Source organism: Micromys minutus, assembly GCF_963924665.1.
Source record: "Micromys minutus genome assembly, chromosome: 27".
In the NCBI taxonomy this organism is placed as follows: Eukaryota; Metazoa; Chordata; class Mammalia; order Rodentia; family Muridae; genus Micromys; species Micromys minutus.
Window position 1 is genome coordinate 24,865,987 of NC_137962.1, and position 27,101 is coordinate 24,893,087.

Here is a 27,101-nt window from a genome sequence, read left to right on the forward strand (position 1 = left end):
GAATATCTGATATTCTGTACTCTCGACTGACTCATTCATGTTTGTTTACTCTGAGTAATTTTTCTTATGATGAGGTGAGCTACTCTATTAAATCTACCTAGATTTCATACCAATATTGATAAAAAGTGAAAATGCGTATTTTTCCCCTGGGGTGGTGACGAATTAGCCCAGTTGTCAGTCATTTGAATTCCTCTAAATGGAATCTGATGTTAATGCTAAAAGTCAGTCTCTGTGTGTCTTCTGTGTTGTTCCTTAGGTAACTGCCAGCCATATACTCACATATGTGGCCATCTTCCTATTACAAATACAGCTCTTAGTGTACACATTTTTAAAATGCGGCTGAAAAACGACCCCATTGGTCAGCATGGTGTCCTGTGCTCCTGCGTCATATAACACTCAGTGTGTGATGGAGGCGAAAGTTCCAAACAGCGAAGTGACAAATGAGGTTGGAGCCTGGCCCAGGAAAGGAGCCATTGCTTCACGTATTATTTGTTGGTGTATATCTAAATTCTACCCTTTGGGTGTGTATATAACCTTCTATATACTTACCAGCTTTCTTCAATACTGGTATAAAATCTGCTTCATTGGCGAGTGCAAATATTTTTCCAGATATTTATTAACCTGTCACATGTCTGTCTCTAAATTGATTATTTTTATTCCTTGTTCAGTTTTCTTGCTGGCTTGCTAGTTTGTTGAAGATATTGAGTTGTTATCATCCATAGTTTTAAAATGCTTATTTTTTTTGTCTACTGAATTTCTCAATTGAAATGCAGTTGAGTCAGTCTTATATATATATATATATATATATATATATTTACATCTCAAACACTGCTTCCTTTCCTGGTGCCCCCTTACAGAGTCCTTCATTCCATCTCTTCTCCTCTGAAAGGGTAGGGACCCCTTGGGTACCCCCCAACCCTAGATCATCACGTCTTTGCCAGATAAAGTTCATTCTCTCCCCCCTGAGGCCAGGTATTTGCTACATATGTGCCAAGGGCCTCGTTCCAGCCCATGGGTGTTCTTTGGTTGGTGGCTTAGTTTCTGAGAGCTCCCAGGTATCTAGGTAAGTTGACTCTGTAGGTCTTTCTGTGGGCTTATATCCCTTTAGGGCCTTCAGTCCTTCACCTTACTCTCCCATAAGAGTCTCTGAACTCCATCCAATGTTTGTTTGGCTGTGGGTATCTGCGTCTCTTTCAGTCAGCTGCTGGGTAGAGCCTCTCAGAGGACTGTTATGCTAGACTCCTGTCTGCAAGCATAACAGAGCATCATTAATAATGTCAGGGACTGGTGCTTGCCCATGGGATGGGTTTCAAGTTGGACTGGTTATTGGGTTGGCCATTCCTTCAGTTTCATCTTTGTCCCTGCATTTCTTTTAGACAAGACAAATTTTGGGTCAAACGTTTTGTGGATGAGATGGCGTCCTTTGCCCTCCACTGGAGGTCCTGTCTATCTATAGGAAGTAGCCTCTGTAACTTTCATGTCTCCACTGTTAGGTATCTTGGCCAACATCACTGGCATTGACTCTGGGAGCCTTCTCCATCCTGAGTCTCTGGGTCTTCCTAGAGATCCCCTCCTCCAGCATCTGCAGATTTCCATTTATTCTCCTGGCCCTCTGGGCCCCTCTCTTGTCTCCACACACCTGATCCTCCTTCCCATGTCCCAGCTTCCCTCACCCACACAGTCCCTCTCTCCTTCTGCCTCCTAAAAATCAATCAGTTTAATCTCCAAAGGAGGTTGGCGTTATGCTAATGACACAGAGGAGGAAAAATATCGTTCCCTCCAAAATAAAAGAGAGAGTCATTAGGAAACTCAAGAAAAATAGGAAACCATTGAAACAGGCATAGGAAGTTTGCAGTGTAATATATATATATATATACTGGTTTGTATAAAGCAGGTTTGTCCTGGTTTGTAGCTATTTCTTGAAATAAGAGCCAGCTGGGGAATGCTGTTCCTGTGATAATATTCTGTAACTGGCCCACAGGAAAAAGTTATCCCAAGTTTGTGTTGGATTTTGCAGTTAGTATGATGTGTAGCATCTGTGAGAATACTGGCGTTTGGTGTTTATGGACCTTTTAATTAGAGTTTGGAGGGAGGATGGCAGCATTTCACATCCAAACTTCACTTTAAACAGCAAAGCCATGTACAGTGAACAGCTCAGTGCAAGGTTCTGTAGTCTGACTCGGCTGCAAGTTGATGCTTTGGACCTGGACAACAATATAGACAGAAGAGGCAGGTGGTCCCAGTGACATTTGTCCAACAGCCCAATCTTTTCTCCCAGATAGGCAGTGACATGGTAGGTCTCCATCAGTGCCACCGGCTGATTGTGGGCCATGCATTTGGTTCAGGAATCCTTCTGCTGACTCGGAGAGACTATCACCCGACTGTGACTAGTGTAACTTTAGAAGACTTGGCGCCCCATGCTTTGTATCTTCTTGTTCTTAAGGATCTGCTTTTTCTGTCTGCAGTGTCATCTTGGGGTACAATAGAACCACTTGTTAATGTATATTAGACACATGAATAGACCTTCTATGGGAATTATGTTGTATTAATAGATTAAAGTGTGTTAACTTTAAAGACTTATTTATTTATCTTATGTATGTGAGTACACTGTTGTTCTCTTCAGACACACCAGAAGAGAGCATCAGATCCTGTTACAGATGGCTGTGAACTACCATGTGGTTGCTGGGAATTGAACTCTGGACCTTTGGAAGAGCAGTCAGTGCTCTTAACTACTGAGCCATGTGTTAATTTTTTTTATTCTCATGGCACCAAGTGTTCTTATCTTGGTAATGGCTTATCTTTAATTTTTATATCTTATATTGTTTTCTTATAAGGGTGCTTATAAGGACATGCATAATTTATAAGGTACATTTCTAGGATCCTTTAGAAGTTAGGATCTTTATTTTGTATGATATTTTCTATTTTGGAAGAGAGTTATCAACTATCATATTACTAGAAAATCATTTTTGTTTTGTATTAAAGGTGCATCACAGCATTTAAGGAAAAACAATGTTAGAGGTTTTGGGGTTCAGTGTAGAGAATACCAACATTTTGAACGCATTGTCAAAATGTGTTCTACTTTCTGTATTCTGTCATGTACACACGGACATTTCCAGATCCCTTTCCAAGACGAATGGTAAAGGGTCATTATAATGTACTTTAATTCTGACCTAAAGACTAAACCAACACTAATATTTATGGAGATCTTTCTATCACTTACTAATCAAGAAAATAGAACACTGTTTCTCAACTTGTGGGTTGTGACCCTTTTGTGCGTTGAACTACCCTATCAAGAGTTGGCATATCAGAAACCCTGCATACCAGAGATTTACATTATGGTTCATAACAGTAGCAAAGTTACAGTTATGGAGTAGCAACAAAAATAATTTTAGGTTTGGGCGGGGCCTTCACAGCATGAGGAACTATGTTAAAGGGTCATAGCATTAGGAAGGCTTAGAATCGCTGGTTTAGAACATGTTTTATTTTCCCCTGTAGTTTAGCGTGTTCCCTTTTAAACAGCCAGGTGAAATGTTGTTTTGCTTTCTCTATTGACAACGAGGTTACCTTTGTCTGCATTGCTTGAGGAATCTTCCGTTCTTTGATGCTGTGGGCACTTTAATTTTATTGATTTTTTTAAAGAGAAAGGCTTCTATTTTCTCTTGTGGTTGAAGCCTTGTATTGATTTGTCTCATCACAGCTGACGCCAAGGTAAAGTCATTCATAGTTTGCCTTTTTTTTTCCCATTGAGTTTTATCTATTGGTCAGGTTGAAATATGAATCATATGACATCATATTTCCTTCATTTATCACCCTTCACGTGTTGAAAACTGTAGGCACGGGTGGTACATTCTGTGAGTGGCGAGTGGTCCACAGGACACATAAATAACTGAATGTCTATTCAACCCAGCTAGGGAGACGCCCTGTTCAGCACCAGGACAGAAGTGTGAATTGTATTTTGACCAAACTATAAGGAAATGATTTCTTTTGCACTTGTTTTAAGCGTAAATGACTTAAGGTTACATTTACACACTAGAACTTTAAGCACTGCATTTACATTGTGTTCACTTTTATGCAAGTCGTATTATACATAAAATATTTTTCTAATATGGCATCTTGAAAATGACTATAATTTGTAAAATTTATAGCTCCCCAGGTACTTGTGAATTTGAAGTTTTGTATGCATCTATAACTTGTTGCTCTCTCAGACATGATCATTCTAAACATTTTTTTCAATATTAGCCTTCTTATTTCATATACGTGCGTGTGTGTAAACGCACACACACGTGAACATACACATATACCTACAGTAATAGATTTTTCAGGTTCATGTATTTTTTTAATTGTAAAGACTTGAAATAGTCGCAAGCTTACCTAGAAGTTGTAAAGCAAGCTAAATGCTCCTCATGTGGTACCAGATTTCTTGAATTGGTAGCAGTTTAGCTCATTTGTTTCCATCACCCTCGATTTCTTAGTCAGTAACATCATAGGCATTTCCCACAGACACCCAGCATACAGCCTTGGTCAGCTCACCAGTGTTGAGCTTTCAAGATGGCGGAACATGTAAACCCACTAGCTGTGCATGCCTGCTGAGTTCATCTTAATCCCTGGATTCCACAGAAAGGTGGAAGAAGAGAAATGAGTTAATATACTCTTCTTCTACATGGAACGCACCATGTGCACTTATGCATGCACACGAGGGCACACACGAACACACACATGCACTAGCAACTATGAAAATCGAAATCAGTGTTGATATCTTGCTATATTCCAATCTACAAATTCCAGCCCATTTTCTATCAAAGAAAAATCTTTTTTTTTTTCCTTCTTGGTTGTATTTAAGAACACACATTGCCTTGCTTTTCTTGTCTGCTATTTGTTTTGGTATTATTTGTCTACTTTTATTCTCATCTGTTTTCTTTTAGAGACAGAGAGGGAGGGGGAGGGGAGGAAGGGAGAGAATAAAATGGGCAGGATCAGGGAGAAAAATCAAAATATACTGTATGAAACAATTTATTAGAAAGAAACACATAGATGTCTGGGGTGCTTGTCGAGGATGGCAGTGCTGTGTGTGTGTTAGTTTGTAAGGAGAGGCTGGCTGTGGAAGCTTCCCTTGGCCACACATAGAGAATTTTGGTCTCTATCCAGGAAGGAGAAGGAGCCGGTGGTGGCTGAGACAGTGAAAGAAGTGAAAAAAGAACCTGTTTTGGTGTGTCCACCCTTACGAAGCCGAGCATACACACCACCCAACGATCTCCAGAGTCGCTTGGAATCTCATACTAAAGAAGTTCTTGGTTCATCTCTTCCTAACAATTGGCAGGATATCTCCCGGGATGATGGACATGTGATGTTCAGACTCTTAGCAGATTTAGCGGATGACTTAGGCCATGCAGTACCTAACTCCAGGCTTCACCAAATGTGCAGGGTCAGAGATGTTCTTGATTTCTATAATGTTCCCCTTCAAGATAGATCTAAATTTGATTAACTAGTTGCTAGTAATTTACCTCCCAATTAGAAAATCAGTTGGAGTTACTGAGTAGTCTGGTCATTGAACACACTGACAACGTTCCTATTGTCCTCACTAAGGTGACTGACAAACCTTGTGACATGTTACCTGTCAGAACTTGGCTCAAAACTCCCTTTCGTATACTTTTTTTTTTCTCCTTGTAAAAGAACACATCTTTTTTTCCCCCTCATGGAGAGCCAGCAAAGAAAACATTTGCTAAAGCTATTTTTCCCCAACAAAATCAAGTCTTGAGAATTTATGAAACTGTTCTTATTCCAAGGTATATAGTTAGGATTGTTGGGAGGACCAGAGGTGATAGCGCATGAAAGCATATTTAAAGGGGGTTTATTATGTTGGCTCACACTATAGTCCATCAAGGGCTGTTTTCCAGCAGAGGGGCCGAGGCGGACTGTCTCAGTAGTGCCCGGCTGTCGCTGAGGGCCTGGGGAGTCATGCCGGCTGCCTGAAGAAGCTGTTCTCATATGAAGGAAGAGATGCAGCCATGGCAGGAACAAGGTGGATGGGCTCGTCAATGGTGTTGAAGGCAAGAAGATAGAAAGCCAGACCACCTTCTGCATGGGCTCTGCCCACATTTATGTACTTCTTTCTTGAGAGATAATCTGATTTAAAAAAAAAAAAATCCCCCAGTGGAGTGGCAAAAAAAAGAAAAAAAAAAAAAAAAAAAAAAAAAAGAAGAAGAAAAAGAAGAAGAAGAAAGAAAAGAAAAAAGAAAAAAAGAAAAGAAACACATGTTTCACTTGTTGTCCTTTATCATTTCCTCCAATGAGGAACAACTCCATTTTTCTTTTCCCATGACCCTCTGTGGCCTTACCTATAGGCTTATAGGCCGTTCAGTGACCTCTTACCCTCTGTGGCCTTACCTATAGGCTAATAAGCTGTTTGATGACCTATTAGACTCTGTGGCCTTACCTATAGGCTTATTCAATGACCTATTTATTACCCTTATAGGTATTTCCACGACCTAGTGCCCTCTGTGGCCTGTCCAATAGGCTCTTTCCCTTCATCCCATGGAATTGTCATCAGTGCCACCCCATGAGAAAGATGTAGGCCACACACTCCTGTGAGGACCTTCATGGAGGTGAGCCTGGCTCTTCTCAGGTTTGCAGTCCTCTGTGGAGACCTGGCGCATCATTCTCTCCTGTCACGGTAGTGCTGCCTCCTCCCCGCACGTGTTCACGAGCCCACGGGCTCCCCAGGGTTTTCCCTCTGTGATTAGGATTTAATGGAGATGATCTTCAGTTCTGTTGCAGAAATGTGTTCCTCATCAAACCTTCCCCTACTTTCCTTAAACAGCCTCTGACTCTTCCCATTGTATTGAATGTTGCTTCTCACTGATGTGACTGCTTATAAAAGCATTATATTTACTGCTTGCAGTCAAACTTGAAGACAGCGTGTTTACACATCTATAAAGACACATAGATCAAACTGTTTTCTCATTTTGTTTTAAAATGGATATTTGTATTCCCTACATAAAAAATGTAAAAAGTAACTATTACATCTTTACTTATTGAATTTTATTTATGTGCAATTATGAATAATGTCTGTTCTTGGCTTTTCATTTATAATCCTCTAAATGCATGTTTATATTTTAAAAATAAAGCTAGGCATCCATCTTTCATTAGCCAGAAATTAAAAAAAAGAAAAGAACTACTACAGAATCTTTTATCTCTCCAGAACTGTGTATTTCAAGTTGAGTTGAAGGAATTTTGATCAATCACATTAAGGAAACGTGCTTATATTTTAAGCACTTCATTTCTAAGTAGGATCCAGAATTAGGGTCATGTGAACTTGGAAGTGTGGCAACACACAGACAACGCCTGGTGACGCTGCACAGAGATGTCTGCAGCCTGTGTTTGGAACAACTTACCTTCTGACTCAGCTGAGGAGAAAGAGCCACGGGAGCTTCTCTGAGGGCCGGCACGGGGCCTCCTGTCTTCCTTATTTCAGCCTCATGCAAGTAGCTGCCTTGTTGGTGGGCAACCCGGATTTGGTAGATAAATGGCTGAGAATCGAGGAGCTGATATCGGGCTCTGTGGTAACTGCTGGGTTCTTAAGGGTATCAGAGATTTCTCTGCATGATAAGGCCTAACTTTTATTAGGCTTCTCCTGTGTCAGACAATTCTGTCAACACCTTAACGTGAATTAATCTCCTCTAATGTTCACCACAGCTTAGCAGTGGGCACATTCTATCCTTGTTCACAGATAAGGACTTGTCCCTCGAGAGGTGGCATCTCAGTAGAGTCAAAATAAGTACTAGAGTCAGCATTATCTCAGACTGCTCAGAATCGCTGACCTCCTCCCACTGTCTGAATACCCTGCCCTTCAGCTTGTTTTAGAGTAAGGGCCTGTCCTCTCCATCCCTTCAGAAGTAAGGCCAAATATTTTAGCCTTCTATTTCTCCTAAAGACATTAGGAGTGCATTTTTCTCCTATAGAATCATGTGGCCTGTTTAATTCTGTGTAGTTATTAGTATGCTCTACATGGTCGGGAAGATATTTAGATATTTCGCACTTATTTTTTTTTTTAATTACTGATGCACAAAACATACATGGTCAAAACTTTAAAATTACTTTCCTTTTTTGTTTTGTTTTGGTATTTTTATGCCAAGTAGAACCGAGGGCTAGGTTGGCTTTCTTTTTCATAGCTGAGAATGCCCTGTGCCCAGTTCAATTATTTAGAAACTCACAAAGAATACCACCACCTACAGCAACAAGAACTCATACAGTAAACCAGCCCAGGATATCTCTTGCCTTCTGTTCTGATGTTTTCATCCTGAACAGTGGGGGGTAATAGTGGCCCCTGGAGCATGTCAGAAGGCCCTGCTACAGTGCCGACAGGGTCTTCCTGCCAGTTGCTGTCCCTTTTCAAATCTCCCAGGATGTCTGTGGAGCTCCCTATGTGATAGAGCTTCTCATCCACTAGAGTCAGAATGTGTTTCCTGAAAAGTTGCTGAGGACTCCTAACCACCCATGTTTAATAGCCTAGCAGATTACTGTCTACTCTTAGGAGAGCAAACTGTGGGATTAAGGGGAAGATTTGAGTCCAGAGAGCATGCCACATGGACTCCGGGTGCATCCAGTGTCTTAGTCACTTGAGGCAGAGCTCTCTAGAGCACTCGAACATCAGCTAGCTGTTTAGGAGATGACAGGAAGTTCCTATTGGGGGAAACAATTGTATTCAAATCCAGAAAAAAAAATCAAGTAGTCTGTTGGAGTGGAATGGAGAGATGGATCAGTGAGAAAGTGCTTGTGACGGAAGCGTACAGACCTAAGTCCAGATCTACAGCACTTGTGAAAAAGTCAGCTGCACTGACACATACACATAACTCCATCACCAGGAGCAGAGATGAGTTCATTCTGGGAGCTGGTGGAAGGGTGAGCAAGAAGTTCAGTGGGAGACTCTGTCTCCAAATGTAAGCTATAGAGCTGAAGAGATATGCAGCCAGAGTCATAGCTGGCCTCTATACAGACATGCTGAGACATTGCGTATCTGTTCCACATGTGCAACACTCTTGTAGGCACATACACAAATACACACACACACACACACACACATACACACACACAATACACTTTAGAGTAACAAGTGCATAATATATCATACATGACTGTTATGGTTTGTATACACTTGTCCCAGGGAGTGTCACTATTTGGAGGATTGTCCTTGTTGGTATAGATATGTCACTGTGAGTGTGGGCTTTAAGACCCTCATCCTAGCTGCCTGAAAGTCAGTCTCCTTATAGCTGCCTTCAGATGAAGACACAGAACTCTCAGCTCTGCCTATACCATGTCTGTCTGGAAGCTGTCATGCTCCATCTTGATGATACTGGACTGAGTCTCTGAACCTATAAGCCAGCCCCAACTAAATGATGTTTTGATAAGAGTTGCATTGGTCATGGTGTCTGTTCTCAGTAGTAAAACCCTAACTAAGACAATGACTAAAGAATTAGTTATTATTATAAGCAGGTCATTTCCTTATAGGCCATGAATCTACCTTTCAGAAAAAGTTCTAGGTTGCTTGCATAGTAAGGTGGGTAGGTTGTGAGGCTCTGTCTTATTAGTAAATTATTCTAAAATCTAACTTGAGTAGAAATACATATTACAGCACTTCATGCTATTTCTTTTCTGCAGAATCACAGTCATTAGGGGAAGAAAAATTTCCTATTACATGTCACTATTCAAAATGAACGGTTGGATAGGATTTTTGTTTCTCAAGCAAAATAAAATGATATTGATGCATTTCTTACAATTATATATATTTCAAGGTTAGATCATGACATATAGGTGTTTCTTTGAAATTCCAGAAAATAATGGCAGCAGTGTTTACATGGAAGTAGTTAAACTAGCCTCCAATTTTCTTGTCTTATGTGCCAATCCACAGCTCATGGAAGAAACTGACCATTTCTGAAATATGACTGACGTTCATTGCAAAGGGATAGTAATATACAAGAGTTTGGGAAGACAATGAAGATATCACTCTCTCAAGTTGGCATACATCAGGAGACACCTAACTTGTCTCAGACACCATTACTTGTTGCTGAGTTAAAACACGAGACTCATGAAGGAATGTCTTCCTTTGGCTCAGTTCAGGGCCTCAGTCCATCATAGAAGGGATGTCACAGCAGCAAGAGTTTCTGAGTACTAACCTTGGGAAAATACTTTCTTGGGCATGGGCCTCCTGGATGTCTCTCAGTTTCAGATCCAGCTTCCCTTAGGTACTCAGGAATGGAGACGTCAAGAAACCAGTTCTTTTCCAAGAAAACCACAGGAATGGCCCCACCCCAAGTGTTGACAGAGTCCTATTGCCCGGAACATCATGAGTAAGCCTTTTCTGTCACACTTGTCTCAGGGTTTTCTCTCTGCAGGTCCCGTCAGTGTCCCCATGTGCTCTGCTGACAGCATTTGAGAGCTCTGAAATGCCCTGTTCCCTAACACTTTCACATCTTCCCATAAGCCACTTGCAAAAGCTGAAGAACTACAAGATCAAACTCATCACAGAAGAGGTTGTGTCTGAAAGAAACATTGTTTCCTCCTTCTAATTAGGTTACTTACAGTCACACACCTCTAAAGTCATTGTTCAGTTTAATTACTATGCTTTTGGAAGTCATGCATGAGTCCATGTCACATAATTTTGGTTACTATATTAAATATAATAATTTTGATGTTACAATCCTATATATGGCAATTCTTTCCATATATATATATATATATATATATATATATATATATATATATATATATATATTCATATTTTACTGAAATTTTAGAAGCAGTTTGGATTTTGATTGAAATCATATGAAATCAATACAAAAACTTGGGTAATCATTGTGTACTTATAGAAGGCACATCTTGATTCCCCTCATTAATATTTTAAAGTTTTGAAAATAAAGTCATTACACATTGTAGGTTCCATTTATTATTGGAAATTCTGTTCTGATATTATCTTAATTAGGCATTGTTTAGGATTTCATTTTGTCTTATTAAAACTGGGTTTTGCACGTCAATATTTAATGAGCAAGCTTGCTAACTTATTTACCAATTTTAACACTTTATTTGTAGAGTTTTTCTAAGTTAATAATCATATTAAGTACCAATAAGATGGTGATATTTCTTCCTTTACAATTCTTTTAATTTTTAAAAATATTTATTCTGTTCTCATACAATATACCTTGACTGTAGCTTTTCCTCTCCCTGCTCCTCCAAGTCTACCCTTCCCACTTCCCTTCCCCAAATCCACCGCCCCTCTCTTGTCTCCCCCCATAAAAGAGCAGGCCTTCCTTCCAGGGACAACAAATCAACGGGGCACAAGATGCAATAAAACCAGGCACAAACCCTGGTATCAGGCTGGGTGAGGGAACCCAGTAGGAGGAGCAGGTTCCCAGAGCAGGCTAACGTCCGAGACAGCCAGTACTGTAAGCTGTCACCAAGAGCTCTAGTTTTGAACAGACTGGGAGCGAGCCTGCTATTCCATGTCGTGGTGGAGCGGCCCTCAGCATCCAGCCCAGCGTATATAATCTGGTATCGACACGTCTTTGCTTGTTTGTATCTCAACCTTGTTTGTATCTCAGTCTTGTTTGTAAAAGAACTTTACATTTACTCAACACCTAAAACTATTAATGGACATGTATCTCATCAGACATATTTCTGCGGATTAAAATGAATTCTTCTCACTTTGGTGGTGTCTGATGAATTACACTGACTTTTTAATAGAAAAGGAGGTTTACTTTATAGTCTAATCCAATTCGGCTGTTTTCTTTATGTACGAATAGATTATATCCACATATATTGTTTAGGCTTGATAGAACTAGTTTTGTAAAAAGTTAGTTTTCTTTTTCCTCTCTTTTAATGTCTTTCTCAGGTTTTAGACTCATAAAATGACAGCAGTCTTCCTAATGTAAGGTATTCATAAGAATAATATCACTCTGAATATGTAGACAATAATGATTTATTTAATAGAATTGAAAGAGAACCAAAAGATGGTTCCTTAGAAAATCTAGTTCAATGGTCACTGTGATGAAGACATGACAGTATAAGGTATGCAGTCTTAACACAGGAAATTAGAAAAATGTGCTGTGCCCATACCTCACTATCCCAACTTCTAGTAACAGACACCAAAACTCTTTGATTTTATTGTCGTTTGTCAGTACAATGGATTAATCCTAAGGCCTTGTGTGTGCTGGGCAAAGACATTCCTGTGAGCTACAGCCCCAGCACAGGAGATAGAAAGGTTAGAAATGAAGAGCTCAGGAAGACAGGTTAAAAATTCATTTGTGAGCTTCAAGAGTTTATATCAAAGAAGAGAATGAATATTAGAGCTCAAAGACAGATTTTTCAAGATATCTCTTTCATAAAGAAATAAAGGAAAAAAAATAATGGGAAGAACATCCAAAGCCTTTGGGATGCCATTGGGGGAAAAAAATGCCTTTATCATCAGCATATCCAAAGTGAAGAAATAACCAGAAAGGTAACAGGAGATCTGCTAAATGAAATCACAGGAGAAAATGTCCTTAGTCTTGGGAGAGGTGCAGGAGCCTATAGAAGTTCACATAGACAGGATAAGAAGGCAGTCTTGACTTGTGACTCTACAGTCAAACAGTTGAAAGTATGAGACAAAGACATTTAAAAATCTTCAATAGACAAAACACTGTAACATTTAAGGACAGACCTTGACTAAGAGATGCTTTTCTAGCAGGTACCCCTCAAGGGTAGACATGATGGTTCTCAAATCCTGAAAGAAATTAACCACCAGCTCAGCCTTTTTATTTCCAGCAAGGCTACCCTTCAAAATCAAAGAGGTAATGGCTTTCCAAGGGAAGGAAAAAGCCAAGAAAAATTGTAACATGTTGACAACATATGAATGTATAAATTCCACTAGGTGAGAAAAACAATCCAGCATCATTATTATTGGAAACTATCACATACATAGATGATAGGGCAGAAGAAACAAAGCCTGTGTAGAGCAACTGGACATGATGCAGCAGGGGCTCTGAATGGTAACTAGATAGAGAGGGTTCAGCTCTCCAGCTAAAAGGTACAAGTAGAATATAGGAATTCAAAATGGAAAGACCCAACAATACACTCCCTGCAAGAAGCCATGTCATCAGAAGAGATGCACACAGAGATTGAAGGGTGAAAACAATATCCAGATTCAATAGAACCTGAAATGGGCAAGAGACATTAATATAAAGGATAATAAAAGGAGACACAGAAAGTAACTGTATGATGTGAAAAAATATATACAGTTACAATCAAGAGAAGCTGAATCATGAAAATACAACAATTATAAACAGTTTTGTCCCAATATTGGAGCTACCAACTGTACAAAAGACCATTAGACATGAAGGTGAAACAGGCTTCAAACTAATAATGAAGATTCTGATTCCACACTCTCACTGTTGGACGGATCACACAGACAGACACACCATCAGACATGATGGCTTAGGTACCATTCAGTTATCTGTATTCCGTTCCATTCAATGCAGAGTGCATTCTTCTAACTAGCACATGGAGTTTTCTCTAGAAAAGAGTGTATACTATGACAAAAATTAACTCTTTGTAAATTGAAAAAAAAATGGAAATTATACCCACAATATGAATAAGCAAGTTTCAGACAATTTATAGATATATGAAAACCACATGTTTAAATAAGTAGCGACTCTACCAAATCGGATGGGAAGTTTTAAATATCCTTAAAAATTAAAAGTGGAAAAAACGGGGTTTCAAAAACATTTGGGGTAACAGTGAAATACTATGAGATGTTTTACAAGTGAATGCCCACATAAAATGTAAACAAAAAACCTGTCAAATATATAACCTAATAAAAAAGGACATATAACCAACATTAACAAAAGGAAATGAAGAAGATCAAACCAACATTTTAGTAAAATCTAGTCTAAAATCACGACACAGAGAAACAGTGAGAGAGAAGCTGACATAACAGGAATCTGAAGAAACGTGAAGAGTTGTTTGGAAAAAGTGTAGACAGACATAATGGGAAATTTAGAAGAACTGGACCCACCTAAACTGAATTAAGGAGACAGAAAAACAAACTTGAATATAACAAGTCAGTTGGACGAGACTCTGGAGAAACAGAATGGATGGGGTGTGTGTATTACAAACGTCTTCCCTAGGCTGTCTCACTTTACAGGTGTGGTCACCAGCCTGCTAGGGTGGGTCAGGATCTGTCCCCTGCACCGTCTTCGAAGCTGGAAGCCACCAACTAAACCAAGTCACACTGCAAATAGAGACAATGCAAACAGATTAAAACATCTAAATAATTCTGGCATGTAAACGTATGCCATTAGCTCAGAATCTCTGGAAGTAATAAGTGACTTTCTATGGAGACATAATTAAAATACTGACTTCCAAAATGGTTCTGGACTTGTGGGCTGTGACCCTTTCTGGGGTCACATGACCCTTTCACAGGGGTCACCTAAGACCAATAGAAATCACAGGCATAGAACAGACATAATATTCAGTCACCGATAATTGGATACTAGCCCTAGAAAGCTCTGAATACCCCAGAAACAACTCACAGGCCATATGAAGCTCAAAAAAAAAAAAGGCCAAAAAGTGGAAGCTGCAGTCCTTTTTAGAAAAAAAAAGTGTATAGCATCCTCTCAGAGTGGAGTACACCTAGACCTTAATTCATTAACAATTCAAGAGCTAAGAATATAGCCTTGTGGCAGTTTTTGGTATTCAAAAATCATTATGTTTAATCTGTACACACCAAGAAAACTTTGACTGTTTCCATGTTATATTCTGTTCTACATGCACTTTATGCTTATGGGAACCAGTAAGATTTCAATGCATACTATCAAACCTTTAAAAGAGTCAAGTACTGACAAAAATTTATTCATATAGTTTTATTCCAATATGCTTCTAAAAATCTGTACACATATCTCTTTTTTAAATAAAGTTGTAAGAAAAAAAAAAAGAAAACACGGGCATTTACATTGTGATTCCTAACAGTTGGGGGAGGAACTGTTTAACATGTCCTGGCATTAGGGAGGCTGAGAACTGCTGTATTACCAGATAATACAGAACAGGAGGACGGATGGTGGCAGGGGGGGGGGGGGAATTGTCAGTATTTAAACCTGAAGGCATCAGGTCTAACTTCACTGTCTTTTCCTTTTATTTCTTCTTCTTTTTTCCTTTTTCAAAAAGTTGGGTATTTTCTTTACCTACATTTCAAATGTTATCCCCTTTCTTAGTTTCCCCTCCAGAATTACCCTATCCCATCCCCCTTCTCCTGCATCTATGAGGGTACTCCCTCACCCACTCCCTCCTTCACAGGACCATGTGCCTCTGTTCCCACTGATGTCAGACATGGCCATCCTCTGCTATCTGTGCAGCTGGAGCCATGGGTCCCTCCATGTGTACGCTTTGGTTGGTGGTTTAGTCTCTGGGAGTTCAGTGTGACTCTTTCTGATCTTTTACTCAGATCTTTAAAGAATGCACATTTATGTATCCAGTATGCAGGGTGATACTAACATTTTCACTGAAATTCTCTGAGACAAATTCCAGAAATATATTTAAAAAAAAAAAAAAGCGTAGAGTATTGTCTTAGTCAGGGCTTCTATTCCTGCACAAACATCATGGCCAAGAAGCAAGTTGGGGAGGAAAGGGTTTATTCAGCTCACACTTCCACATTGCTGTTCATCACCAAAGGAAGTCAGGACTGGAACCCAAGCAGGTCAGGAAGCAGGAGCTGATGCAGAGGCCATGGAAGGATGTCACTTACGGGTTTGCTCTCCCTGGCTTGCTCAGCCTACTTTCTTATAGAACCCAGGTCTACCAGCTCAGGGATGGCACCACCCACAATGGGCTGGGCCAGGGATGGCTCCACCCACAATGGCTGGGCCCTCCCCCCTTGATCACTAGTTGAGAAAATGCCTTACAGCTGGGTTTCATGGAGGCATTTCCCCAACTGAGGCTCCTTTCTCTGTGATTACTCCAGCCTGTGTCAAGTTGACACAAACCCAGCCAGTACAAGTATTGAAGAGTGACTTCTTATGACTATGAACATAAAAGTTCTCAACCCAGCATTTGCGATTTTTAAAACTTCCCGTCAAATCAATATGCCTGTATTGATTGTCAGCAAAACTGTTCCGAGTAAGGAAAATGATGTAGTGAGGTGATCAATCGGATCGAGTAAGTTGGGTGAAAAGCACACGTGGGTAGGTGAGAACAAGGGATGCTTTCATAGATTAGGAAGTCAGTGGCCAACTCGGCAGTGGGACTCCCTTCCCTTGCTTGGGATCTGGAATCCACCTCACCCATTCATTCACATGTGCTCAAGAAATTAAAGGAGTTTAATACTTGCTTGGCTATCCCCAGGCTGTCGCCCCATCTCCCTGTCTCAGGTATCCTCTTGTGGCTGACCCAGACTAGCTGATCCTAACGCACCACCTGACTGCCTGCGAACGCACCCCGAATGCTCCGCGCTGCAGCCCCTTTGTGCTCCCAGCCTCGGCCATGCCTCACATGCTCAGCTCCACACTGTTAACCCGTGTGCCCTCACTCAGAGGAGGAGATGCATCCTAAAATAAATCAAGAGAGTCACCAAAGCCGCTCCCGCTGCTTACTGAAGCCACGTGTGTCTTTTCTTCTTCCCGGCGGTTTTATTTGTGTTTTCTGTTCATGACTCTCTCAGGGGCTGGCACTGCAGCTGTATAGCACATTCTGTCCTGTTTCAAGGACATCGCTCAGTACTTCAGCTCTATGCACCCATTCTAGCATTTTCATTTTGTCTCTTCTCTGGTATATTTTTTCAATGTATAAAAATTTTCAGATCAGCTACAACAACAACAAATACATTCCTAATGACATCACATTCATCTCCTTTAGCTGCCCACCATGTGCGCCATCTTGCTTTTTGCTGGGTTCCAGTCAAGCACGGCTCTCCTGCCTCAGTAAAAGTCAGCACAATGGCCCTGTTCTCAGTTTTGAATCTCCGTCCTGTTGAACTCTGGGCAGCAGGTCCCAAGGCTGACGATTCCCTCTACTGTGATTTTACTGTTCACACGCCTGACTTTAGCCTTTCCTTAGCGGAACTCATCCTGACTTTAAGCCCAATTCCTTTGTAGTAAGGTTTCATAGTTTCTTTTCTGGCTTCCGGTGATGTCGCTGCATCCCAATGCACACATCCGGCAAGCTCCTCTCTGTTCCCATGGATCTTTGAGTTACATAGCTGTGCAAGTCAGAACCTGGGGTCATCACTTTAGGCAAACTCAACCCGATCTGTCCCCTTCAATCTGTCCCCTTCGATCTGTCCCCTTCGATCTGTCCCCTTTCGAAAGGGCAGCCGCTTGCTTTTCTGTGCTCAGACTGAAATCTGTGACAGTTTTCCTCATTCACTTTTCTTTCATGTGCATATTAATTCTGAAACAAAAATCCTGCTAAAGTGTGCTCTTTGATAATGTTTGTCTCCTTATTAATCCATTTTCTTGCATGGCTACCCTCTCCTGACAGTTTTCGGTTTCCTCTTCATCTCTTTTATGTATAAGGCCCTTGTTACCTTTTGTCCTGTTTGTGGCTCTCACTGTGCTGGGAGTTCATCCACTTACTGTTTGTGCTCTGGTTTACCTGCTCTTCTCAGTCTTTATGGAAGACGAACTAACTTCTCCATTGGATGTTTTTAAAACACACAAAATGCCCCCAAATTCCCCATTCTTCAGGATCAAAGGGACAGGGAAGTGACCCTAGCCAGCATGGCAAACATGGCCCTCGAAGGCCTGCCCCCCTCTCCCATTCTCTCTGCCTGGATAAAAAGTATTAGCTTGCATTCCTAGAGCTAGCCACCAAAATTTGACAGATTCCTCTTCCCGAGGCTCACTAGAAGGTCCATCTATCAAAGTATTGAAGTCCAGCAGCCCAAAGCCCACTTTGGCTCACCTAGTTAACACATCCAATCAGAATTGAACATCTCATTCCACCACAGGAATTCCCATTTTTACCTGTGTCAGCTGCCATTTGCCTATGGGCCACACCAGTCTCCTCTCTACTCAGAGACAGTCGATTGTTGTCCCCTACCTTTACAAGTACCCCTATCTCCCCTCTCCTCTCCTCTCCTCTCCTTCTCCTTCACACTCTGTCTCCTGTCTCTGTATGGACTCCATGTCTTGTCTGCGTCTTCCCTTCTGCTGGGGCAGATACATCTCTTTTGTGCTGAGAACTTGGTCTTGGGGTGACAAGAGCAGACTTTGAGCTTCCCTATAGATGGTCTTATGCTATGTTCAAGGCTTCACGGATGGACCTGATGGAGTGGTGAGTGAATGAAGGAAAGACTGATGAATGGACGGATAGACACATACAGAAAGCTATGACGAGGTTGAGCAGCCTGGATATTTCTGATGGAGAAACTACAGCACCTCCCTAATCCTTCCCAAGCTCAGTGGATTTATTATGTACTATTGACCAGGGAGGTGGAGTTATTGAATACAGCTGAACAAGGAGGTGGTGCTATTGCACCCAGATAAACAAATAGATTTTATATGCATACAGCTGGATCAGAGGGACAGGTTTAGCCAATCTTGGTAGCAACAGCTTCTCTAGGGGAGCTATCTTCAGGCCATAAATATCCTTGGTGGGGAATGGGGAATTGTGATAAAGTGGTGGAGAACATTTTTTCACACACTTGCATTGGGCCCTAAGGAAGATCTCACCATCCATATGAGCCTGAGGCTGTGGGGATCTTGACATGGCTGTGCCCACATCAACAGTTACTCATCCTTCGGGGCCTTACTCACATCGCTGCGGGACTCCTCTGCTCCCTACAGTCTTAGATTTACCATCTTGTCGGCCTCATTATTAATAGTACAAGATTGCCTCTATTTCATGTTCGGCCACTTCCCTAGTTATCATCCGGGGTAATATGATGGAGGGATTGTTACTAAAGCCAGAATATTGACTGCTGGGTCTTTGATTCTGAATTTATTGCGGTTGGTACTGACCTTTTCTCTTGGTAACACAGCTGTGGATTCTGGATACCTTGCTCACAAACCATTGTCTTCATCTATTGGAGCTTGTCCATCTTAATTCAGTAAGACTTAGAGAGTCCTGTTCTCACTGACTGTGAAATGAGAGTAAACCTTGCTTCCGTCGCACTTGCCTTATTGGAGATCTCTAAGCTTCAGGCATTGCTTGCCTTGTCAAGGTCACATTTCAGCACATACCGTGAAGATGTGTGCAGACGTAATTAAACTAGCAACTCGTTATCTTTTAAATGTTTGTTTCTTTATGCTCACATATTAGAGAGGTCTTTTTTTATTAAAAATGGAGTACCCAAGGGAAGTGTCAGGTGTTATTTACTGGATGTATTCAAACAACCCGGATGACTGTTTTCATAGGTGGAATTGTAGAGTTGTTATTTGGATAGATTCCCATTGAAATACTTTATGTCACAGAGATTCACATCTACTTAAGGTACAGTTCAGTGTGAAGTTTTCATGGTGCTGCAATAGGAACTTGACCACATGATAGGAACTGTAAACCATTAAGGAGACATATGTGGATTGTTTACCCCTCGTCCTGAACCACACAGTATACATGTTTGATCATGTTTAACTGAGTTCTGTTAACAATGGTATGAGATTTGCAGTCATATGGTTCCCATTTACTAGGGAAGGAGATGGGATCTTAGAGGAATTTTTAACTCTTCTATTTCCATAGTTAGTACAGTAGAAAGAGATTTAAGACTCTGTCTGTAGTCTCTTAAGTTTCTGAATTATTCTGCCATGACTAGGGTCAGTGTGGGATTTGTAAGGGATGTCAATCAATGTACATTTCCCTGCTCTTTTTGTATCTCTAGTATCGGAGGGACCTCTGGAAGTAGCTATGGCACATAGTTTTCTATGCTCAGTGCCACCGGCTCACAGTGTCTGTGTCTGCATCTGACGGTTGTATTTCTTCTTATAGTTGACTGACTTTGAACAATCTCAAAAATAAAATTAAATATGATTTAAAATGTTTGGTTTGCTTGTCATCTCCAAAGCTGGCTTTCATGTAGATTGTGTGAAGTTATTGAGTAGTAAAATGTTAGCATTACCGAGTGTTTCCAGTGTGGAGGGTCGCCTACTTTATGTGTTTGGTGCTGCATCTTTATTGTACACACAAGGTAATGGAAACAGGGAGAAGTCAGGCCATCAGGTCATCAGCGAGGGACACTGTGGAGCTTTGAGTTCAGACTGACTCTAGCGCCACTTGTAGTTGTGCCCCCCGAGAGCTGCACCAATGACAAAGGCTTCATCTTTTATAGTAGATGATGTCTTTTTTATTATCAGTGAGCTGTCATTGTTTTCAAATGCAGGCATTCATTATAGGTAAGCTGTCTAACCCTATCTGCAGGAGGGTACCTGATTGTCGTGCTGTGGCTCTAGACTCAGTATGTTGAGAATTAACAACTATATAGAAGTGGATGGTATGTTTAGAGATGTTAATTGTTTTAAAAAGCAAATGCTTTTCTATTTTTTCTCACGATTTTATATATATATATATACAAATATATATATGAATATGAATATACATATGAATATATGAGAATATGGTATCTGGCTTCAGACACATCAGAAGAGGGCATCAGATCCCATTACAGATGGTTGTGAGCCACCATGTGGTTGCTGGGAATTGAACCCAGGACCTCTGGAAGAGCAGTCGGTGCTCTGAACCACCGAGGCATCTCTCCAGCCCTTCATCTTTATTCTTAAAGAACCAATTAATTGAATTAATAAGGTAAAAAGTATTTTTATTACAAGAGAAGAGAAATTGTGTTCTTGTAAGATGATCATCTTAAAAATGGTATGGAGAACAGAGAACTCAAGAGTGAAAAAATAACGTGTTCATCGTGGAAAACCAGTCCAATCAGTAGAGCAGTTGGATACTCCCATCCACAGTGCTGCCAACCAGCGCACAGTGAGCACATTCTGCCTGACACAGAGAAGCGCAGCAGTCAGAGTCCAGCACTGGATGACGTTGATGTCTTCTCTTCCCCAGCAACTTGCATATACATTCTTGTACTGTGAGGTCCAGCCAGTGCAGAGATTTTTTATTCAAAACTGTTTTCTCTGTGTCCTGAAACCAAAAAAATATGTGTTGTCTTCAGCCATAAGGCCTTACTATCTCTTTAAGGTGGGCAACCAAAGGCAGTGGCAGACTTCATGTTGTTTTGGACATCCTGGGGCCTCCCTGACTTATGGGAAGGTAACTTGTACTTCTCATTGAGGCTTTCCTTCAACAACTCATGTTTTCTGGGAACATTGGTCACTAATATGGGGGTAATTCTGTTTATATATACATATATACATGTATGTATAAACCTATATATGTATTACACATATAAATAACACTGCACACACATATGTGTGTGTGTGTATATATATATATATATATATACATACATAAGATTACAAGCTGGTGCATTTTCATAAACCTTCTTACTACAGCCTTTGTTTTAGTCAACAGTGTCCTTCTCTTCCTCTCCCTCCTTCCCCAGCCCCATTTTCCCATCCTTAATCCTTAGCTCCCGGTGTTCTTACCCTGTCCCCTCATATCACGTATGTTCTAGCATCCCTGCTATTTCACTTTTTACTTGGAATGTCTGGCCGTAATTTGTAGGAAGAGTAGAAGCCGTATGTCTGCTCCATCTCTCTGGAGAAGAGGCTAACACAGTTGAACTGTACATTTGACATGACCCATATGGCTCTTCTCCTTGAAGGTACCTGGAACTGGAAAGCAGTGGCCATCGGAATGAGATCAGACTACATTACCGCTCCGGAACTCACCGTCCTCACACGGAAGTGTTTCCTTATATTTTGGCTGATGCCAAGTGGCACAAGCTCTCCTTAGCCTTCAGTGCCTCCCACTTAGTTTTATACGTCGACTGCAATAAGTAAGCCAATCATTCCCATTTCCAGAATTGGAAGAGTCTTGACATCCCTGGGAGACTGTAGTGTGTTCACAGACGTTCTCTTCTGTTTTGTCTTTCAGGATCTATGAGCGAGTGGTGGAAATGCCTTCTACAGACTTGCCTCTGGGCACCACATTTTGGTTGGGACAGAGAAATAATGCACATGGATATTTTAAGGTATCTTTTGGCTAGAGGTGGAGCATGAATTAGAAATGGGAAGAAAAACTTTCTATGAGTCTGCAAAAGTACATTTCACTTTTTATGGCATGAAACAAAAGTTCTGTCTGTGTGTTCTTATTTGTACGTATTTCTATTTACTTCCCGTTTGGGTTTCTTAGGTCATTGTTTTTAACTGGTAAGAGGACACTCCTCATTTGCATTTGATCTTTCTATATTGTAGAGATGACCATCAGGTTACAATTAGTGATCAGTATGACACTCCTGAAATTAAATGTTAATACACATATAACTTTCTACTACTAAAGTATCACCTGTGATGATGCTTTTGCAAAGATATTAATAACCTGAGTTAGAAGCATTAGACATGATTTCCTTGCGTACCAATCTCTGACAACAGGGAGTGGTCAAAATGTATCTAGTGAAAACTCAGAAGCACTTGGAATCTCTTCCCTGTAGAGTAGTAAAAGGTGTCCCAGTTGAAGGTCCAGAAGTCTTGGGGATGAGTCAGTAAAGGTGATAGAAATGCTTGCCCACTGCCTGCTATGTGAACATTTCCCCAGAGCTGTGACCATTGTCAAGTGAGAGAATAATGAGAGGCGTGTCCAACCTGTGGACTTCAAGAGTGAGAAGACACCAGCCAATCCAAAAATTCCAAGTCAAATACATAGTGTGAGAGTTCCTCAACTGAATATTACCTGTTCTTTGGAATACAGCTGGCTCGACTGTACTATTTCATCCCTTACTCTGAAAATGTTGATGGGAGTCCTTTTCCTTCTTATAAATCTGCACCAACCTACCCAGTGAGGTGAAATAACATGCCCCAAGCCAGGCAGCCACTAGGTGACAGATGTGTGGAATTGATTCTACTCTTTAAAACCCTAAAAATCAATGCTATTTTCCCATGCAAGGGATGACAGGTGCGTGCTGTGAGCTTCAAATCTCTCTTCTATTTAATGATGGCTGTCTTGGAGCTCAGATGTGGCCTCACAGTTCTCGCACATCAATTATGTGCATAGCTATATGCTTTGCCACCTTTATTGTGGTTTGAGGACATTGTCCATCAGATCTGTGCAGTGTGTCACCTGCTTACTATATACACCAGACTGGTCTCCATGTTCCGCCTGCAAAGCCATAACATTTTTCACCCAAGGTACTCCTGTATTCCAGAGTCTAAACAGATTTTAGTATTTGCCATGCTGTGTACTAAAAACATTGCTCCTCACTTTAACATTGACACGTGCCGTCAATCACAGCAGATATGTAAACACGGTGCATTATTTGGGCGATTGGCCTTTGGTGGGATATTATTCTCTTGATAACATATTGGTACAGGTATCTCTGTCACTGGGCTTTCCGACTTGCATTTTCCAAGAAGATATAGTTAAATATAACACAAGTGCATGGAATAGATAAGAGAGAAGGTGGCAAGAAAGAGGAAGGCTGGGGGCTGTGGGAAGAGGTTGTTTCTACCACTACAGGCCAAAGCAAGGCCTTGCTTCAAGGCCATCAAGCCAACAGTGTGATAGCTAAGACTGCATATCAATGCAAGGCCTTCTCTGCAAAGTGGGTCATTTGTCACCTGCATTTAAATAGTTCCCTTCTACACTTTCTGTGTTCCTGAGTTTACGAAATCTAACTCTTGCCATACCTGCTCACTAAATTCTAGGTTCTTTCTGAATTAAGAGATCAACTTAAAAAAAAAAAAAAGAAAGAAAGAAAATTCCAGTGGGGGGAAAAAGTGAGAAACGTTCAAGTGGGCATTGATGTCATGACTCAGTTTACCCACCTTTTCTATTTTGATCACCGTTAGTACAAAACTGATCTCAGGGCTGTGGTGATAAAGCCCACAGTCTTTTGCATGTTGAAGCTTAAAGGTCACTTTTAAACCTTGCTTCTGTGGCCAACTAAAAATAACTCCTCAAAACAATAAGACGATGGCCACATCCTTGAATCTCGACATTTAATCTTGCAGCTTCAGAAGTATTATCAAGGAGAAAACATGTAGGTAATTCTGTATTTTGCCCGATGACTCTCTTTCTCTGCCATGGACTGATTAGGAATGAAACCCAGAAGGCTCTAAACCCAAGGGCTTGGGTAGGTCTCTTTCTTAGGAGTTTTCCTCAGGAACTTGACTACTGAGCACAGTTCAGGGAAATGGAAATAACACTTCCTTCATGTTTCCATACACAGGGAATAATGCAGGATGTGCAGTTACTTGTCATGCCCCAGGGGTTCATCGCTCAGTGCCCGGATCTTAATCGAAGTAAGTCTGTCTGTCCTGCACTGTATGTTGTGATGAGAAGGGTGCCTGTGCTTCGTTTGTCCTGAATGTCAGTGTGAGATTGGAGCTCACGCGCCGTGGCTGTCGGCACAGACCTAATCAGATGGAGCCTCTTATGAACACAGCGTGATCAGTGTCCTGTCTGTAATTGCAGCCTGTCCGACATGCAATGACTTCCACGGACTTGTGCAGAAGATCATGGAGCTGCAGGACATTTTATCGAAGACATCAGCCAAGGTAAAAAAAAGGACTCACGGAAACATCGGGAACGTGCCACGGTCACGTGACTTGCAAAGCCCCTTTATCACCATATTCTCATGCTGGAGACATGCCTTAAAGCACACAATCTGCGATTCCCTGGGACGGAATTGGAATCCTTGCTCAAGGAAAAAGGTTATAATGTTTATTAAGGTGTATAAATATTTAAATCCTCGCCATCTGTACAACAAATGGCTCGGTAAATCAGGAAGGGAGCAGGTTACAGGGTTTACACACTGCTCTATTGCAGCAAGTTCTGTCGCTGCCCAGTTCTAATTATTTACTTCTATTTAGCCTTCAGTGCAAGTAGGGAGTCAGAAAGGCATTGTAAAGTGTGTGGATACTCTGGCCAAGGAAATGGCTCAAGAACAGCTTTAAACTGTTCTGCTGTAGTGGTAGGTTCATTCACTCTAACTCTGAAGAACTTAACATACTTTCTGGCAAGTTCAGTAGATCTTTAATTGTGCATAGCATTGAAGGATTTTTTTTTCCCCTAAAGGCTGTGTGTGTACAGTTTGTCATTTATATGATGTAAATACTAAATATTATTATTATTTTTTACTTGAGTAAACATATTAATAGAATTAGACACTTTTTTCAAATGAAAATTTTTTACCTGTATTGTGGATGGTGTTATTCTGAATTAGCCTCAATTCGCATCTTATAAATTGTGATTTTGTTTTAAAGGTAAACTTTTCACACGTAAAGGGTCAGGAAAGGCTTATTTAAAATTTTACAGGCTTAATATATTTAGAATTGACGATGGCTCAATATATTTATAATAATTGGTGGTGGGCACAGCCCATATTTATTGCTTTTCACGTAGCGGTATTAGATGCTTGCTAGAATGCTGTGCATTTCCAAGCGGCTGTAATGGTGGGCCCTGTCTTTGTGCCATAGTTGTCTAGAGCTGAACAGCGAATGAACAGACTGGACCAGTGCTATTGTGAGCGGACATGCACCACGAAGGGAACCACCTACCGAGAGTTTGAGTCCTGGACAGACGGCTGTAAGAACTGCACATGCTCGGTATGCCTTCCGCTCAGTCACGGGGGACTCGGTGGCCCCACTGGTTAAATATTTATTAAGACAATGCAATCATGAAAATTTCAAGACCTATTTCCTCTAAATGCAACACTAAAATGCAAGCAAACCTGGTCACTTCTGAAGAACTGTGTGTTCCATTATTAAAGACATGCTCTAGCTGTGACAGCGATTATGGCGTGAGGATGGTATGACGCTTATCCGCACAGACGTGAAGTTAGCAATTCAAATTAGGTTATCAAAGTGAGTCCCAGGGGAGTCTGTCCTGTAACCCTTAGCATTTTCTGGGAAATTCTCCCTTGTATGTTTATTAATAAATTATAAAAAACTGAATTATATAGAACATTAAATATTGTGTCTAGACAGAATAATATAAATAATGGATTTTAAACAGACTTTAATAGTTGGCTAATATAGAATACACACTACACTGTTTAAATAAATGTGACTTTTTAAAACTCTCAGTAGTAAATTATCTTTAGTGCATTATTATCTCAAAACTGCTTCCATGCTTCAAAGAAAGCTCCAAGTCAAGTTTGGCTTCAAACTTTCAAAATCCACATGAACTCATGTGCTTAAAATCTAATGTTCTGCGTTACCATTTGGAACACGTTGCCCACACTCATCCAGTTGATTCAAAAGCAGAAAATCACTCACATAAAAAAGATTCAAAGTGACCTGTACGTAAATGCATCTGTGTGTGTGTGAGACAGTCAGACAGACAGACTGACTGACTGACAGACAGAGACCGGGAGAGGGGGAAGGTTACAGAGAGCAACCAAGCATGCCATCTGTGTGGATGTGTGCACATTTGTGTGTACCCTGTGCATAGGTACATGTGAATGTGCATCTGTGTGCATGTACATGAACACCCATGGGCATCTTTTTGTGTGTGAACATATATATGTGCATCTGAGTGGGAGTCTGCCCATGTATAGTCTGTGTGTATGCATACACATATATACGCCTCTGTGTAATATGGGCTTTTACTCAAGATAACAGTATAATAAAATTATAACATTTTACAGTTGTAGTGAAACCTTTCCAAACGAGGACCAGAAATCTACCTCAGCCAAATGTTGGGTGTGATTTGGTAAGGTGTATACACTGGCTCAGAAAGTCAGAGCAGCCAGATGCGTAGTTGGTGTGTGAGCATTTGGGTGCTATTGAGGTATTTCAGGCCAGCTCTCAGCTTGCCATTTCTCTGTGAGCTTGTGGCCTTCTCCTCTTCACTACAGAAGGTACAGATTTGCTTAGTAAAGATCAGTTGCTGGGTAAAAATAGGAACCAGTCTCAATTGTTAAAACGTAGCCCACATTACTGTGAGTCACCACACTGTGGGCATTGCTAAAGAGAATTGTGACATTTTCCGTGAGGGTTTGAAATCTATGAAATGGATTTAAAAGCCTC

At 40.8% G+C, this 27,101-nt stretch overlaps 1 protein-coding gene across 1 annotated transcript in view; it reads left to right on the forward strand.

Annotated features, from left to right (window-relative positions):
• Window positions 1-27,101, forward strand: part of NELL2 (neural EGFL like 2) — a gene marked incomplete at its 3' end in the record, with an annotated part of 261,563 nt that overhangs the window by 63,013 nt on the left and 171,449 nt on the right. Inside the window, exons 4-8 of the mRNA XM_080939784.1 lie at window positions 21,737-21,910; window positions 22,009-22,105; window positions 24,299-24,371; window positions 24,544-24,626; window positions 25,548-25,676. Of these exons, the coding sequence (XP_080795910.1) occupies window positions 21,737-21,910; window positions 22,009-22,105; window positions 24,299-24,371; window positions 24,544-24,626; window positions 25,548-25,676 (556 nt within the window). The remainder of the gene's footprint in view (window positions 1-21,736; window positions 21,911-22,008; window positions 22,106-24,298; window positions 24,372-24,543; window positions 24,627-25,547; window positions 25,677-27,101) is intronic.